General features: G+C 38.3%; 1 protein-coding gene across 1 annotated transcript in view; it reads right to left on the bottom strand.

Moving 5' to 3' along the window:
* The window catches only part of KIF13A (kinesin family member 13A), a 212,921-nt gene that overhangs the window by 70,227 nt on the left and 123,999 nt on the right, over nucleotides 1-18,695 (bottom strand). The window contains 5 exon segments of the mRNA XM_049716351.1: nucleotides 818-930; nucleotides 1,611-1,745; nucleotides 8,963-9,050; nucleotides 11,759-11,939; nucleotides 12,801-12,893. Coding sequence (XP_049572308.1) covers nucleotides 818-930; nucleotides 1,611-1,745; nucleotides 8,963-9,050; nucleotides 11,759-11,939; nucleotides 12,801-12,893 — 610 coding nt within the window.

Here is an 18,695-nt window from a genome sequence, read left to right as displayed (position 1 = left end):
TTTTGTAAAATTACAATGTGCCGGTACCATTTTGAAATGCAAGCTGCACAAACATGTTCCTGACTATATTACCTCTTGTCACCTTCTGTCCTAAACAAAACCCCAAGTTATTATGTCTCAACAGAAAAATTCAAGTACAAACTAAGCTACTTTCTACTCACGCTGTTTATACAGCTTATAAAAATAATAGCTACAACCATTAATATTTATTCAGTGTATACTATGTGCCAGGCTTTGTTCTCAGCACATTATGGGCATTTACTGTGCCTTTGCTGTACCCTCTGAGTGAAATGCCTTCATCTCCTCGGCCACCGGGCCAACTCCTACACACCCTGCACCTCGGCTCTCCTCCAGCCTTCACCACATCCCTGGGCATGCTGCAGGCACTCAGGCAGAGTGAGATTTCAGGACGGCAGTTCGTCAATAAATGTTACTTTTTGGGGGGAGATATTGATGTTTAAACTGTATTAGCCTTACAAAGGGATTCGAAGCAGATTTTCTCTTCAGAATAAGCTCCTCGAGTTAAATTTAAGATATGATTTGATTTGCAAAATTGCAACTTGTGTTCACCTAAGACGATATTATACAGTGATACACTGGGTGTTTGTACAATGTTTGAGGCATTTTACTAAACCTCATGCATCTCAATAGAGGCAGGTGAATGTTCTTCTTCAACCCAGTTCATTAAAGCTACACAGACTCTGAACCATCTGTGATCAGAGCCATCTGACCCCTGGTAATGCGACAAGTCCCCCAGGCACACAAGAAGCTGGGTGGGGTGTTCCAGTTTAACGCGGGAGTTGCACCAGCCTCTTACTTGTTAATGTTGCTGCCTTCTTTCAGTCGCTCTCCCGCGGCTCCCGTTTTAGACACCCTCTCGCTACCCGCCAGGTCCACCAAGCTGACCTTGCTCACTTTCTCTCCCGAATTCTAGTCGTGAGAAACGAGAGAAACGACACACATGAGTGCAGAAACCACACAGACATCTACATATATCTCAGCACCACAACGAAAGCCATCCTGCTACAACAAGGCATACTCCTCAAGAAGATCTTAAATTGTAAGAAGAGTTCTTGGTCTAGCAGTTTCACGGGCAAAATTTAGGTTGGCGTAGCAGTGTGGCATTTTGTTTTGTAGTTGGGAAGCAAGTGCACTGGGCTTTCCAGAATACAGTCAGAAAGCTGGAGCTTTTATGCACCTACGAGAACATACCAGGACATGAGGATTCCTCCGTATTCAGGTCAAATCCTTCTTTTTTTGAAAAAGCTTTCTTTAGGCTAAATGTTAAGGTTTCCTCTTTAATATCCCTTAACGACTATGAAGTAAACCCAGTTGTTTTTAGGGGAATTTCAGTATGAAAGGATACATAGTAAAAGCTGTATGGTGACATCATCACATTCTTTAGGGAGTTTATACAAGGAATCCAATTTTTTAAAAAATGTTATATATAAAGTAAGACCTAACAAATTAAATGATGTAAGCAAAGTAGCTCATCTAGTAAGTAGAAGAGCTGGCATAAAGTTCTCAGGAACTGAATCCAGTCATGAAACAGTTCACTCATGAAGGTAGAGCTCTTTCACTGCTACCGAAGGTTCCACCCGATCCCTCACCCCAGACTGTAGGTCATACAGCGTCTGTGTGATGATGATGTTGAACACAGCATGGGAGCGGCTACTTTCTTCATTCATGTTGGTCGCAGCTACCGTCCGAGACTTATTTCCCTCAGACATCAATGACTCGATATCCTAGAGAAAAAGCAGAGGGAAAATATTAGAAGCAAAAAACCCAAGAACAGCATCCTGCCCATCAAGCGTATGTGTTAATTATGACGCATCTGTCACCACCCTTCCATATAAACCTGCTTCTCCTCCACAGAGGCTGTTTCGAGCTTCCACTCCCTCAGTGCTTTCTAGTGGATGCAATGTTTCCCCCATTCTTTTTATTTATTTTTAAAAATTTCTATTGGAGTATAGTTGGATTTACAATGTTGTATTACCTTTTGCTGTACAGAAAAGTGATTTGGTTATACATATACATACATCCGCTCATTTTTTAGATTCTTTCCCCATAGAGGTCATTACAGAGTATTGAGTAGAATTCCCTGTGCTCAACAGAGGTTTTATTTTACTTTATTTTTTAATAGATCTTTATTGGAGTATAATTGCTTCACAATACTGGGTTAGTTTCTGTTGCACAACAAAGTGAATCATCCATATGCGTACACATGTCCCCATATCCCCTCCCTCTTGAGCCTCCCTCCCATCCTCCCTATCCCACCCGCTAGGTCATCGCAGAGGACCGAGCACATCTCCCTGTGCTATGCGGCTGCTTCCCACCAGCCAACTATTTTACATTCGGTAGTGTATATACATCGATGCTACTCTCACTTCACCCCAGCTTTGCCCTCCCACCCTATGTACTCAAGTCCATTTTCTAGGTCTACTTCTTTATTCCTGCCCTGCAACTAGGTTCATCACTACCAGTTTTTTGTTTTCTTTTTTAAATTCCATATATATGCATTAGCATACGGTATTTGTTTTTCTCTTTCTGACTTACTTCACTCTGTAGGACAGATTTTAGGGCCATCCACCTCACTACAGATAACTACAGTTTTCATTTCTTTGTATGGCTGAGTAATATTCCATTGTATACATGTGCCACATCTTCTTTATCCGTTCATTTGTCGATGGACACTTAGCTTGCTTCCATGTCCTGGCTACTGTAAATAGTGCTGCAATGAACACTGTAGTACATGTCTCTTTTTGAATTGTGGTTTTCTCAGGGTATACGTCCAGTAGTGGGATAGCTGGGTCACATGGTAATTCTATTTTTAGTTTTTTAAGGAACCTCCATACCGTTTTCCATAGTGGTTGTATCAATTTACATTCCCACCAACAGTGCAGGAGGGTTCCCTTTTCACCACACCCTTTCCAGCATTTACTGTTTCTAGATTTTTTGATAATGGCCATTCTGAGTGGTGTGAGGTGATACCTCATTGTAGTTTTGATTTGCATTTCTCTAATAATTAGTGATGTTGAGCATCTTTTCATGTGCCTCTTGGCCATATGTATGTCTTCCTTGGTGAAATGTCTATTTAGGTCTTCTGCCCATTTTTTAACTGGATTGTTTGTTTTTTTGATATTGAGCTCCATGAGCTGTTTGTATATTTTGTAGACTAATCTGTTGTCTATTGTTTCATTTGCAAATATATTCTCCCATTCTGAGGGCTGTCTTTTTGTCGTTTATGGTTTCCTTTGTTGTGCAAAAGCTTTTAAGTTTAATTAAGTCCCATTTGTTTTTGTTTTTATTTCCATTACTCTAGGAAGTGGGTCACAAAAGATCTTGCTGTGGTTTATGTCAAAGAGTGTTTTCTTATGTTTTCTTCTAAGAGTTTTATAGTGTCTGATCTTATATTTAAGTCTTTAATCCATTTGGAGTTTATTTTTCTGTATGGTGTTAGGTAGTGTTCTAAATTCATTCTTTTACATGTAACGGTAGTTTTCCCAGCACCACTTATTGAAGAGGCTGTCTTTTCTCCATTGTATGTTCTTGCCTCCTTTGTCATAAATTAAGTGCCCATATGTGCGTGGGTTTACCTCTGGGCATTCTATCCTGCACCATTGATCTATATTTCTGTTTCTGTGCCAGTACAATACTGTCTTGATTACTGTAGCTTTGTGGTATAATTTGAAGTCAGGGAGCCTGATTCCTCCAACTCCATTTTTCTTTCTCAAGTTTGCTTTGGCTATTCGGGGTCTTTTGTGTTTCCATACGAATTGTAAAATTTTTTGTTCTAATTCTGTGAAGAATGCTATTGGTAGTTTGATAGGGATTACATTGAATCTGTAGATTGCTTTGGGTAGTACAGTCATTTCCACAATATTGATTCTTCTAACCCAAGAACATGGTATATTTCTCCATCTGTTTATGTTATCTTTGATTTCTTTCATCAGTGTTTTATAGTTTTCTGAGTAAAAGCCTTTTGCCTCCTTAAGCAGGTTTATTCCTAAGTATTTTATTCTTTTTGTTGCAATGGTAAATGAGAGTGTTTCCTTAATTTCTCTGGTTTTTTTGTTGTTGGTGTATAGGAATGCCAGAGATTTCTGTGCAGTAATTTTGTATCCTGCAACCTTACCAAATTCATTGATTAGTTCTAGTAGTTTTCTGGTGGCACCTTTAGGATTTTCTATGTATTCTATCGTGTCATCGGCAGTGGCAGTTTTACTTCTTCTTTTCCAATTTGTATTCCTTTTCTTTTTCTTCTCTGACTGCTGAGGCTAGGACTTCCAAACTATGTTGAATAAGAGTGGCAAGAGTGGACATCCTTGTCTTGTTCCTGATCTTAGTGGAAATGCTTTCAGTTTTTCACCATTGAGTATGATGTTTGCTGTGGGTTTGTCATATATGGCCTTTATTATGTTGAGGGAGGTTCCCTCTATGCCCATTTTCTGGAGAGTTTTTATCATAAACGGGTGTTGAATTTTGCCAAAAGTTTTTTCTGCATCTATTGAGATGATCATATGGTTTTTATTCCTTAACTTGTTAATGTGTTGTATTGATTTGCGTATACTGAACAATCCTTGAATCCCTGGGATAAATCCCAGTTGATCATGGTTTATGATCCTTTTAATGTGCTGTTGGATTCTGTTTGCTAGTATTTTGTTCAGGATTTTTGCATCTATGTTCATCAGTGATACTGGTCTGTAATTTTCTTTTTTTGTGACATCTTTTTCTGGTTTTAGTATCAGGGTGATAGTGGCTTTGTAGAATGAATTTGGAAGTGTTTCTCCCTCTGCAATTTTTTGGAAGAGTTTGAGAAGGACTGGTGTTAGCCCTTCTCTAAATATTTGACAGAATTTGCCTGTGAAGCCATCTGGTCCTGGGCTTTTGTTTGTTGGAAGATTTTTAATTACAGTTTCAATTTAATTACTTGTGATAGGTCTGTTTATATTTTCTAATTCTTACTGGTTCAGTCTTGGAAAATTGTACCTTTCCAAGACTTTGTCCATTTCTTCGTGGTTGTCCATTTTATTGGCATATAGTTGTTTGTAGTAGTCTCTTATCATCCTCTGTATTTCTGCAGTGTCAGTTGTGATTTCTCCCTTTTCATGTCTAATTTTATTGATTTGTGTCCTCTCCCTTTTTTTCTTAATGAGTCTGGCTAAGGGTTTATCAATTTTGTTTATCTTCTCAAAGAACCAGCTTTTAGTTTTATTGATCTTTGCTATTGTTTTCTTCGTTTGTTTCATTTAATTCTGCTCTGATCTTCATGATTTCTTTCCTTCTACTGACTTTGGGTTTCTTTGTTCTTCTTTCTCTAGTTGTTTTAAGTGTAGGGTTAGATTGCTTATTTGAGATTTTTCTTATTTCTTGAGGTGAAACTGTATTGCTCTAAACCTCCCTCTTAGAACTGCTTTTGCTGCGTCCCATAGGTTTTGGGTTGGCATGTTTTCATTGTCATTTGTTTCTATGAATTTTTTACTTTCTTCTTTGATTTCTTCAGTACTCTCTTGGTTATTTAGTAGTGCACTGTTTAACCTCCATGTATTTGTGTTTCTTACAGTTTTTTTCCTTTAATCGATTTCCAAGCTCATAGCATTGTGGTCGGAAAAGATGCCTGATACGATTTCAATGTTCTTAAATTTTCTGAGGTCTTGATTTGTGACCCAAGATGTGATCTATCCTGGAGAATGTTCCATGTGCACTTTAGAAGAAAGTGTATTCTACCACTTTTGGGTGGAATGTTCTATAAACATCAATTAGATCTGGTCTATTGTGTTGTTTAAAGCTTGTGTTTCTTTATTTTCTGTTTGGATGATCTGTCCATTGGTGTAAGTGGAGTGTTAAAGTCCCCTTCTATTATTGTGTTACTGCCGATTTCTCCTGTCATGGTTGTTAGCATTTGCCTTATGTATTGAGGTGTTTTTGTGGGTCTTTTTCTTCTCTTGTGTTTCCTGCTTAGAGAAGTTTCTTTAACATTTGTTGTAAAGCTGGTACGGTGGTGTTGAATTCTCTTAGCTTTTGCTTGTCTGAAAAGCTTTTGACTTCTCCATCAAATCTGAATGAGATCCTTGCTGGGCAGAGTAATCTTGGTTGTAGGTTCTTCCCTTTCATCCCTCTAAGTATATCCTGCCACTCCCTTCTGGCCTGGAGAGTTTCCACTGAAATATCAACTGGAACCTTATGGGGAGTCCTTTGTACGTTATTTTTTGTTTTTCCCTTGCTGCTTTTAATATTTTTTCTTTGAATTTAATTTTTGTTAGTTTGATTGAAATGTGTCTTGGTGTTTTTCCTAGGGTTTATCCTATATGGGACTCTGGACTTGGGTGACTATTTCCTTTCCCATGCTAGGGAAGTTTTCAACTACAATCTCTTCAAATATTTTCTCAGTCCCTTTCTTTTTCTCTTCTTCTTCTGGGATCCCTGTAATTCAAATGTTGCTGCGTCTAGTGTTGTCCCAGAGCTCTCTGAGACTGTCCTCAATTCTTTTCATTCTTTTTTCTTTATTCTGCTCCTCGGCAGTTATTTCCACCGTTTTGTCTTCCAGGTCACTTATTCGTTCTTCTACCTCAGTTATTCTGTTATTGATTCCTTCTAGTGTAGTTTTCATTTCAGTTATTGTGTTGTTTATCTCTGTTTGTTTGGTCTTTAGTTCTTCTAGATCTTTGTTAAACATTTCTTGTATTTTCTCAATCTGTGCCTCCATTTTATTTCCAAGATTCTGCATCATCTTTACTATCGTTACTCTGAATTCTTTTTCAGGTAGACTGCCTGTTTCCTCTTCATGTATTTGGTCTTGTAGGTTTTTACCTTGCTTCTTCATCTGTGACATATTTTTTTGCCGTCTCATTTCGGTTTTGGTTTTTTCTCTTTATGAGTGGGATTGTGTTCTTGTCTTACTGGTTGTTTGGCCTGAGGCTTCCAACACTGGAGTTTGTAGGCTATTGGGTAGAGCTGGGTCTTGGTGCTGAGATGAGGAACTCAATGAGACCTCACTCCAATGAGTATTCCCTGGGGTCTGGGGTTCTCTGTTAGTCCAGTGGTTTGGATTTGGAGCTCCCACCACAGGAGCTTTGGCCTGAACCCAGGCTTGTGAACCAAGATCCCGCAAGCCACCTAGGGCGGCAAAAAAAAAGAGGGGTGGCGGGGGGGGAGGAAGGCCTTGGCTGTGGAGGGTGGGGCCTAAGCAAGGGCAAGGTTTGGGTGGTGGGTGGGGCCAATGCTCAAGACCCACAGGGCTGGAAAAGGCCCTGGGAGCTGGCAGGGGTGGGGGTGGGGCTTAGGCTCAAGGAACAGAAGGGTCCCAGGCGTGCCCCCCACCCCTGGTCTCAGAGGGCAGGGGACCTCACCTGGGAGCCCAGCAGGCTCCCTGTGCCCGAGTGGGAGGGGCAATCGCCCTCCACTCCTCTCCCACTCCTCCTGGATGGCTCCTCCTGCCTGCCTCTCCTGATCTCCCCAGCCTCAGGGGTGCCGATCCTGTCTGGCCTCCACTTCTCCTCCCCCCTCAGTCCCCCTACATCCTACTGGTTCACTTTGGGGTTCCTCTCATCTCCTTGTGCGTCAGAGTCCCCCACCAGTGGCACACAGGCACCCAAGTTGTGGGGAGACGCTAACTCAGCGTCTTCCCACACCACCATCTTGACTCCGCCGCTCCCCCATTCTTTCCATCCTGCAATCGTCTTCTTCCTCTGTTAAGTACCTATTCTTCCCTTTGCAAGTTACTAAGGAGAAAAGAGCTAATATTTATTGAGCATTCCAGATACGCAATAACGGTAGTTACCTTGTTTTACTCTAACTCTCCTGCAAAGCTCTCTACTGCTTGATTATTTGCCTCCCTCCTCCAACACCGTGGCTCTCCCAGGACAGGAAACTTTCCTTCTTCGTCTCTGTACACCTGCTTTAGGACACCCAGAACCTAAGGCTCTTAAACAATTTTTGATGAATGAACTTTATAAAATAAGTATTTTCCTGATTTTACACACAAGGACACTGAAGTTCATGGAGGTCAAATAACTCTTCCCACACCTAATAAGAGGCAGAGCTGAATGCAAATCACAAATGCCTCAGCTCTTACTAATGAGTAACAGGAGGAGACAGACACTGATCCTTATAACACTGAGCTACGAGCCAGGCACCTTAGCAGAAGTGCTGACTTAGCATCTTCATGCCAGAGGGGTCTTCATTCATTTCAGGATCTCAGTGTTTTCAAAGTAATGACTGCACTTTATTTCTGATCTAAGGAATAATAGAACTGTCTATGTTTAAATGGCTGGAGAGAGTTATCTTGCAGATTAATTTTAGCCCTACTGAGTCTGAAATGATGCAAAGATAAACACAACACATAGATGGTACTTCTAAGTGGAAGGATATATTTGCTCATTCATTTATTTATCGGTATTCTTCAGCAACAGACAGCAGTTTCTTTTATGGGATTTCCAAAGTAATGACAATAAAAATAGGGACAAAACATAGAGCCAGGACATGAGAAAGCATAAAAGTCAAGGAGTAGGAAAAGGAAATGGGTCAATGGAGGAAGGATCGATTCAGAAAAATAGAAGAACCCGAAGAGTGAAAAGTAATGGAAACTAAGGCAGGAGACCCTGTCAAAGAGAAAGGGTTGAAATAACTACGAAATACTGTTTACATTTGTCCAGATTTGTCCAGAAGGACATCACTGGCAACTTCAGGGAGAACTGTTTCAGCAGAGTGCTATGAGTGAAAATATTCAGCAATCTCAAAACACTGGGCCTCCCAACAATACGGCAAACCCCTCACAACCAAGCAGGCTAAAGAGTGTGATTAAAGCCCTTTCCTTCTGTTTGGGGTGGTTAATACTGGGTTTCTGAGACTGTGAACGGCATCAATATGCTATAAAGCATTCACATAAAAATATATTCAACATTACCTATATACTTCAAGTTACTGTCAGTTTTTAAATGACTTTTTTTTTAATGGCACTTACCTCAAAACTAGTGACAGCCAGTTGGGATAAACCATCTACATACGGTCCCAAAACTTTATGCTCTCGAACTTTAAGAGACTGTCTACTCCTTTGAGAGAAAGGAAAAAGGAATGAATGAGTCAGACCCAACTTGAGCTTTTCTTTCTAAAAAGAAAGTACTTTTAAAAGTACTCAGAAACTAAGATTGCAATTTCAAAGGAATTTTTTTTTAACAATCAAAAAGTATTCTAAAAGCTATTTTATTTGGATTAGCAAAACAGCATTCCTTATGAGGAATGTCTTTTATACTCTGATTTCTATTTAAAGTAACGTACTATTTAAAAAATTCTATCTCTACTCCCAAACTAAACAGCCAGTACACAGAATACTACGTTAGGCCAACTTGCTTTAGTAGATGAACTTCAATTTCACGTGGGAGGAGGGAAAAAAAGGAAATGAAGCAAAGAACATGCCAGAATTGAATGTAACCTTCAGGCTATTCTATAAATAAGCATATTCTCAGTAAGTAATGTCTTAAGGTTTTGAGCAAGTAGTGAACAATATTAAAGTGTTTTAATTTACCTTTTCAGATCAGCAGCATTGATTTAAGCTGCTTCTGTGCTGACCATTTTATACAGAAAGTAATGTTATAGTACAGTAGCTGTTTGTAGTTACTGATATTTATCCTATATTTAGAACTGGCTCTGCTGGTGAAGATTTTAGGGCTCTTTTGAATTTTTAAATGGCAATCCTGGTTTGGGACCCATGTGAAGAGCTTATCAATAGATAATTGAGATGAAAAGCAAAGCTATAATATATATTATAGCCATATTGTATACGTCACCTTTTTCATCAGATACTAATCACTTTTCAAATCAAGAGTCAATGCTTGGCATCACTCAAGTGTGGAAAAAAGAAACTAAGAATGAGCACTTCCCGAAGTCTCGACATTGTTCCCTAAGAACTTCTCAGTTATCTCACTGAATCTTAATCTCACAATTCCACAAAGTAGGTTTTACTAACGTTAATTTAAGGATGAAGAATGCAATGTGACAACAAGCAATTCTGCCGTACTCTAAACAAGGGCAGACCAAGGGCACAGTTTCAAGAGAGCTGCTTTGATGCCCAAGGATTCAGAACTCGGCTCAGTCTGTTGGCACAACCAGAGATTCTTTAATGCTATTCATGAGCAAGAAAAAATAAATCTAGCACAATATCAAGTGCTTCTGATGGTGTCTAACATCTGGGATTCTTGTACACTGCTGGTGGGAGTGTAAACTGGTACAACCGTTTCGGAAAACAGGTTTGCAGTACCAAAGTTGAAGATGCTGTAGCTTCTGACCCACAATTCCACTTCTGGATGTATTCCCTAGAAACTCCTGCATTTGTACACCAGGAGGAATGTAGTACAAGAATGCTCAGAGCAGCACAGTAGTGGTAAAAAGTGGAAACCACACAAATAACAGGAGACAGAATAAATAAATTATGGTATAATTATACAGTGGAATACTAAAGAGCAGTAAAAATCAATAAGTTATTACTTCATATATCAGAACGAATGAATCATTGAGGGGAAAAGTAGCAAGTCACCGAAGGACATATGTATTATGACGCCACTTACACACAGTTAAAAATTGTGCAAAATTATGTGTAAACTCTTAAAGAGGAGGAAGATAATGAGAAACATAAAACTTGTAATAGTAAAAAAAAAAAATTCGTAATAGTAGGAATGGTAGGAGTTGAAACAGTATCAAAGAGGAGTACACAGGTGGCTTCAAAAATATCAGTCATGTTCCATTTATTAAGCCAAATGGTGAGTAGGACAGTCATTGATTTTATTATTCTTTAAACCTTACATATATTGTAAACGTTCTTTCATATGCATTAAACAGTTAATAACTAAAACTATTTCTGATGATTGGGTCACTTCCTTTCCATCTATAATTTTTATCTTATGCCTCTAATTATACCCTTGATTATACAGCTGCTAAAAACATTTAAAAATATTTTCATCATGTTATATAAAAAATTCAGGATATTGAATTGTATTTAGAGAAGAACCTAAACACGCATACCACACATCCACCCCATAGATTTGAAACACAGGATCAAAATGCACCAAAGCGTTAACAGCAGTTATTTCTGAGTGATGGAATTATAGGTCATTTTTATTTCTTCTTACATTTACCTACTTTCTAAATTTTTATATATATTATTTTTAAATCAATAAAAATTTTAATTAATAAAAAGGTAAATGGCCCTCTCCTTCCTCTATGAAACAAACTCATCTGGTTTTTATCACCTAGCTTTTAAAAAATACAGATGCCTGGGTTTCTCCCTGGGTCTACTGAATCATAAGCGCTAGAGCGGGGGCTCAGGCCAGTGTATCCTTAAAAAGCCTCCCAAGTGATTCCAGTGTACATCCCTGGAAAAGAATGACTTGCTTAGGCTGGGTCGTTTGAAACCTTCAACCACTTTGCCTCCAATTTAGAGGTGCTACTTTCCAACATAAATGGAAGGACCAATGTGTCATTTTTAACTCAATTTTTATGAATAAACCATAGTGGCAAAAATAACAAAATAGTAAAAACATCCTTTTAAATGGCATATATAAGCAACTTTATACACGAATATAGGATAAACTATGAATACTAGATATACCAACAGGCTTTGAGAAGCTGATGATTTCTCAGTAAATGAACTGAAACTCGAGACCCGACCAAGGGCACAAATACATATACTCACCTGCAACTTTAACTTCAGGATCACTTAAAATTATTACCCCTACGACAAGGTTAATTTCAACCACTAACTTACCCTTTGGGGTCTAAAAGATCCCGAACTTTCTCATTATAAATTTCCATATAGGATACTTCAACTTTAAAGGTCTGTGACTCATTTTGCTCCAGAGAGATCCTTTGAAATAAAGCACAGCAGAGCCTTGGAATGAGGCCCCGCTGCTCAGCATTGCCCATCATGGAGAAGGATTTTCCTGAGCCTGGAGAAGGGCGAGCAGAAAGAAAGGAGGATGGAAGAGGAAGCAGACTGTAATGCTTCAGCTACACAAGTGTTTCATACACAGCAGCCAAGGTCACACAGCAGAAGCGGACAATTTGGCCCCCAAAGGCCAGTCCCTTGGACACCAAGGCTACTATTCTTTCTATTATACTCACGGCCTCTAGTTTGACTTTCACTGTGAGACCCAGAGGGCACCTCTCTTACAAATGGATACGTACAAATGTAAGCACTACAAATATGTAATCTTTAAAAGTACACATGGTAAATATCAAATATCACCATCAAGTAACATTAACAGTATTTTACCCACAAAATATCAATATTTCACATTTGTGAAAGTGCTTTGACATATATTCCCCTAATTGTCCTGTGATGTGACAATAGGCAGTATTGTTACGATTTATTGATTTATTCCAACTTTATAATTGAAATGATGGTGGCTCAGAGGGCTAATGGCTGAGCCACTAGCCTGTTTTTGTTTAATATCCTGGTGAAGTCCTCTAGATGATACTAAGAGGACGATACTAAGAGCTTTTCTACAGTTTTTCACTATAACATTTATACCGAGAAACTGGTAATTATTTTCTTAGTTCAAATACAGGTTAAAACTATAATTTAGGAAAATGACACTTAATAGTTTAAAACTAGCTTTGCTCATTAACACTAAAATTACTCAGTTCCCACAACTGTCAAACCTTCAAAATGAAGATTACTTTTGATCATCTAATTCAGCCAAACCCGTGAAGTCAGAAGCGTTTTTCTATGGTTTCCCAAAGTGTTTTCTATATCTATGTTTTAAGAAATGCACATTTAATATCACTGACTGTAAGTGGCTACTCACCTGTCTGTCCATATGCAAAAATGCAAGCATTATACCCCTGAAAGGCTTTCTCAAGAATTCCTTCCCCAAGGCACTTGAAAACCACTTCTTGACCTAAAAAACAAAACAAACAAAAAAACTAAAAAGACTGATTTTTCTTGACATATTTGTAGTAATAACCGAGTCCCAGTCATTAACACATTCTCTCAATCCAAACGGATGTTAAGTGTATTGCATATCTACTATGTGTAGGGCTGTGGATTAAAGAACTGATTGTATACAATTTTGCTTATCTACTCTTCTACACTATAGCTCAGTACCTGGATCCGTTTATGATTCTACCCACTGTTTCCCTCTAAGACATTTCTCTAGGCCTTCAAGTTTCCTGTCTGTGGGCCGTATGGAAGCATCATTTGAATTCGGTTTAGTTTCTTTTCCTGAGTTAGTAGGAAAGTGTCATTCAACACAGATTGTCTTATCTCCCCATCTGGATTCTGAGCTTCCGATGAGCAGGAACCTCACCATCCCCATCTTGGTATGTGTGTGCACCTCTGCCCCTAGCACGGTGCTAAGTCCGTGCCAGACGCTGAGCAGCTGTTCACCGCTGGTGGAGGGGATGTGCTGAGCCCAGGCACCTCTCACCTGTGTTCCCAGCGGGGATTTGGGGACAGGTTCCCGTCTGTGAGCCTGTCTACAGCTCACTGTGGCTCTTGGGGGAGTTCTGTCATGTACCATCTATACTATGGTAGTGCCCAGCTAAAGATTAAGGTGTGAAAATCTTTTTAAACGCTTAACGAGGCATTTACTACCCTTTGAAATTGGTGCCTTTCTAACATTCAGTCCCCACCATTAAGACAATTAAAGTGATTTTCTCCTTCCTCTGTGCAGAAACTACTGCTTTAAGTACCTCTTTCCTCTACTGGAATGAGAAGCCCCTGATGGATGTCAGACTATAATCTGTTTATCTTTGTAATCCTAGTGCCTAGTACAAAATGCTTAATAAATGTTTGTCCAAGAATGAGTCCGTTTAATCTTTTTATCCAAATGACAATTCCTTTTACGTTTGGAAATAAAGCAATAGAACATAAGCTTTTGGGTATATGTTTTTCTTTGATGCATCTGATTTTAGCAGTCTCTTGTTATATTATGACATATCATGGTTGCAGAATGGGACTCTTAAAAGTGTAAACATGAAACAAGTAATAATATTTCCGGGCTTCCCTGGTGGTGCAGTACTTAAGAATCTGCCTGCCAACGCAGGAGACAAGGGTTCGAGCCCTGGTCCGGGAAGATCCCACATGCCGCAGAGCAACTAAGCCTGTGCACCACAACTACTGAGCCCGCACTCTAGAGCCCACGAGCCACAACTACTGAGTCCATGTGCCACAACTACTGAAGCCCGTGCACCTAGAGCCTGTGCTCCGCAAGAGAAGCCACTGCAATGAGAGGCCTGTGTACCGCAACAGAGTAGCCCCCGCTCGCCACAACTGAAAAGAAATCCCAGGCTCAGCAACGAAGACCCAACACAGCCAAAAATAAATTAATCAATTTAATTTAAAAGAAAAAGAAATAATATTTCCAATCATTAGGTTGGCAAAAAAAAAAAAAAAAACCTTGACAGTATCAAATATAGCTGGATTGAAGAAATAGGTATTTTCATAAGCTGCTGGTGGGAGAATAAACAAATGCAGCCGTTCCAAGGAAAACCTCAAAGCACCAAGAAAAAGGAATATGCCCAGGCTCTCTGACCCACTGTGAGGCATCTGCCCTAGAGACTCACTCCCACAAGAGACCCCTGTAAAAGGATGTTCATGGCAGCATTATTTATAATACTGAAAGCTGGAATCAAGTTAAATGCCCATTAGCAAGGGAGTAGATAAGTAAAATGTATTTTATATGATGGAATATTACACACCATGTTTAAATAAACAAGCAAAACAAATCTATGTATGTAAACAATGTAGAATTCAGAAACATTGTTGAGTTTAAAAAAAAAGTCATGTTCAGACTGTACATATAATGTAAAAATTTATGTCAAATAGTATGTGTAATATCTATGTGTGTTAAAGTAAAAAAAAGAAAAAACTGGATCAGAAGAAAATATACCAAATTTATATAACATTATTTCTCAACTATGGACTTCTACCGAAGAGGCATTTAAAACATGTTAGTGAAATATGTGGATATTTTTAAAAGGGTATAACTGTAAGAGACTTCCTAATAATACGGTTTGTTGTGAAGACTACCTAAAGATGTGTGTGTATGTGCACACACACATATACTCGGAGGATAATAAAGTATTGTCAAAATTCTTATCCACTGAAGACACACTTTCAAAAATGCTTTTATGTGGTGGGAATGTAAATTGGTACAGCCACTATGGAGAACAGTATGGAGGTTCCTTAAAAAAACTAAAAACAGAACTACCATATGACCCAGCAATCCCACTCCTGGGCATATATCCAGAGAAACCGTAATTCAAAAAGATACATGCACCCCAGTGTTCACTGCAGCACTATTTACAATAGCCAGGACATGGAAGCAACCTAAATGTCTATCAACAGAAGAATGGATAAAGAAGATGTGGTACATATATACAATGGAATATTACTCAGCCATAAAAAAGAACAAAATAATGCCACTTGCAGCAACATGGATGGACCTAGAGATTGTCATACTGAGTGAAGTAAGTCAGATGCAGAAAGACAAATATCATGATTATCACTTATATGTGGAATCTAAAAAAGGGGGTATAAATGAACTTATTTACAAAACAGAAGTAGAGTCACAGATGTAGAAAACGAATTTATGGTTACCAGGGGATAAAGGGGGGTGAGGGATAAATAGGGAGATTGGAACTGACATATACACACTACAACATATAAAATAGATAACTAATAGAACCTGTTGTATAGCACAGGGAACTCTACTCAATACTCTGTAGTAACCTATGTGGGAAAGGAATCTGAAAAAGAATAGATATATGTATAACGGAATCACTTTGCTGTACACCTGAAACTAATACAACATTGTAAATCAACTATAGTCCAATAAAAAGATGCTTTTATGTTATAGTTAAGTATGATAGAGTCTTGTGCTAAGAAAATATCTGACCCATCCTGTTGCTGATCTTTGATACACATCGATATTCTTTTCTCATGTGTTTTCTCAAAGGACCTTCCTTATTCCACGTGTATTCCCAAGGCCTATGCCAAAACACAGGCTTAAATCTGGACCTAAGCCCTGTAGTGCAGATGATGGGGAATTAAACACAGCCTGTGCTCAGGCTTGTGAGAATTGATGGTGGTCCTCAGCCAGGACCCAAATGCCATCAAAGGCACTGAAAAAACACCACTTTCTTGGCACAAACAGATGAATGGAGCAATCTCGTTTGATCTTCCACACTGGTTAACCAGCCCCCATAGAGGGAGTAGGGTGAGGATGGGGACAAGATGCTTTAAGACTCGGCTAGGTCCAACATCCTGACTGTAATTCATGATTTTGATTCATATTTAGTAACTTGGAAAAAAGCAAGAGCTTGAGTTGATGAAAGGACTCAACGGCAGAGAAGCGCTGTGGTCAAAGAGCTTTTCACCCTGGCTTCACAGAGCCTGAAGTCATTAACCAATCAAGGATTTATATCTGTTCTTCTATCAGGTAGTGAAATGGATTACTTTCTGGTTTCTGCTTCTGATGCTGAGTAGGCTGGAATTATGAGGAATTATTTTCTCAATGTTTTTGCAAGGGCAAATCACAAGTCTTCTTTTTCCTTGGTAGGAATCATCTTTTAAAACCAAAGATCATTAACTGAAAAAAAACAAGAATGAATGCTATAGAGCTACGTGAAATAGGTTTATGATGTGTCAGGTGAAAACACCAACACCACCACAGCCAGGGTGTGTATACTAAAATTGCGCGAAAAACAAAAAATGATCAAAGAATGCTCCAGGATATAAAAAATACAAGAATGAATTTCAGCTTGGCCTGTTTCCAAATTATTGCAGATACTAAATAGGATACGAATTAACCTATTTAACTTGTACACTTTTATTATGTATGCTGCTAAGAAGAAAAAAAGTAATTTTTTTGTCAACTGCCCCGTTTGCAGTGCACTTTCCGTATTCTATACTGCTGAATCCTTGCAATGCCTTGATATGGACTGTGATCAATAAGGAGATGGGGGGGTGGTGAGGGCAGCACTCTGAAAGAGTAAGTCATTTGCCCAAGATGGGGCCACCAGCGAGTGGCAGGGCCTGTGGGTATTGACTCCCAGATGGACTGAGGCCCAACCATAATCAGTGATTCAGGCTTCATGACACTGGGAATCAGTTATTCCCACCTCTGGTTTCCGTGGTATGTTTTTTTTTTTTTAAAAACAAACTCCCAGAACTCAACACACTGCAGTTTTTTTTTTTTTTTCCCATGTCTGTCTCTACCACTGAATTGTGAACTCCTTTGAAAACAGGAGCTGTTGCATCTTAGCAGAGTACCTGGCACACAGTACACACTCTTATTTACTGAATTGCTCTGGCGACACTACTGTTTTTAGACTAATGTGTATTTAATTGGGCGTCCCTTTCCTCATTAGTGATGACGGAGGCATCAAAATGTTGTTGGTTGAACTTAAAAAGTTAATTGTAGGGTTTACACTTTGGATAAAGCATGGCTGTTTTTGAAATTCTAATGAGCCCCTCAAGATTACAATAGTCTTTGTTAAATAAGGCCCTGGGGTGTGAACAGACGTGTCAACATAATATGTAACAACTAATCGAATAACTTTGATAAAAATTACAGATTACACTTTTACTGATATCCATAGTTACCTCCTAGACATTGAAACAAAATATATATGACTGAAAAAAATAAACCAGTCTCTTTGATTTCCACTAAATGTACAAATATGCTTTCCAAAAAGTCAAGTTCTTTTAGTTAGATATTTACGGTTACATTTGACAGACAGAATAGAATTGAGATTTACTGTATTTAATAAAGTTTTAGTTATAACTAGGAAAGGAAAACATTCTGGGAAACACAAAATGGAATATGAAAAAGTAGAAGACAATTATACTGTGTTTCTGGAAAGAATTTTTCTCCTTTCCATCCTTAAATAGCTATCCCAAAACATAATTTATAAAAGGGAAAATACAAAGAATTATATTGTAAAGTTCATGTATTTTTACAAATCTAAGCAAGACTGGATTCTAGAGCGAATGGAATCCATTTTGTCTACGACTTCATGTCTCAAGGGAAATTTATTATCTTTTAAGAAATAATGAATACTTTCCCACCTCTACAAAGATTCATCAACATTAACATTTTTAATAGCTCTGCTTAATTTCCACTGTATACTTAACATGCAATTTATTAACTGATACAACCTATTATAGATACTTAGATTATTTCCTTTTTCTTTTTTTCTGCAATATTTATTCTTACACATTTATCTTTGTACACTTTTCTATTGACTTCACTAGGCAAAACTCCAAAAAAAATCAAATCACTAACTCTCCTAGCAATGCATGAATCTTTTTTCTACACCTTCAACAACACTGGCTATTATCATTCTTCCTGGCTTTGACTAACAGAAAAAAAAAAAGGCCTTTTGTTTTGTTAAATTTAAATTTTCCTTTCCTTAGGTTATTGTCCATTTGTATTTACTCTTCAGTAAACTATTTGGGTGCTATGTTTATTTTTATAAATCAATTGGTTTAGTAATTGATTAAGTATTAATTTTAAAATATCCATCATATATTAAGGATATTAACCTTTGGTCTATTATATATTGTACATATTTTTCCCCAATCTGTCATTTACCTTTCAGTCTTATGTTGTTCTTTGTCATACAAAAGCTTTTGGTCTTTCATATTCAAATCTCTCATCTTTTCCTTTATGATTTTCATCTATATGGTGTATGTT

Source organism: Orcinus orca, chromosome 10 (genome assembly GCF_937001465.1).
Source record: "Orcinus orca chromosome 10, mOrcOrc1.1, whole genome shotgun sequence".
Lineage (NCBI taxonomy): Eukaryota > Metazoa > Chordata > Mammalia > Artiodactyla > Delphinidae > Orcinus > Orcinus orca.
This window is presented reverse-complemented; position numbering and strand designations above follow the sequence as displayed.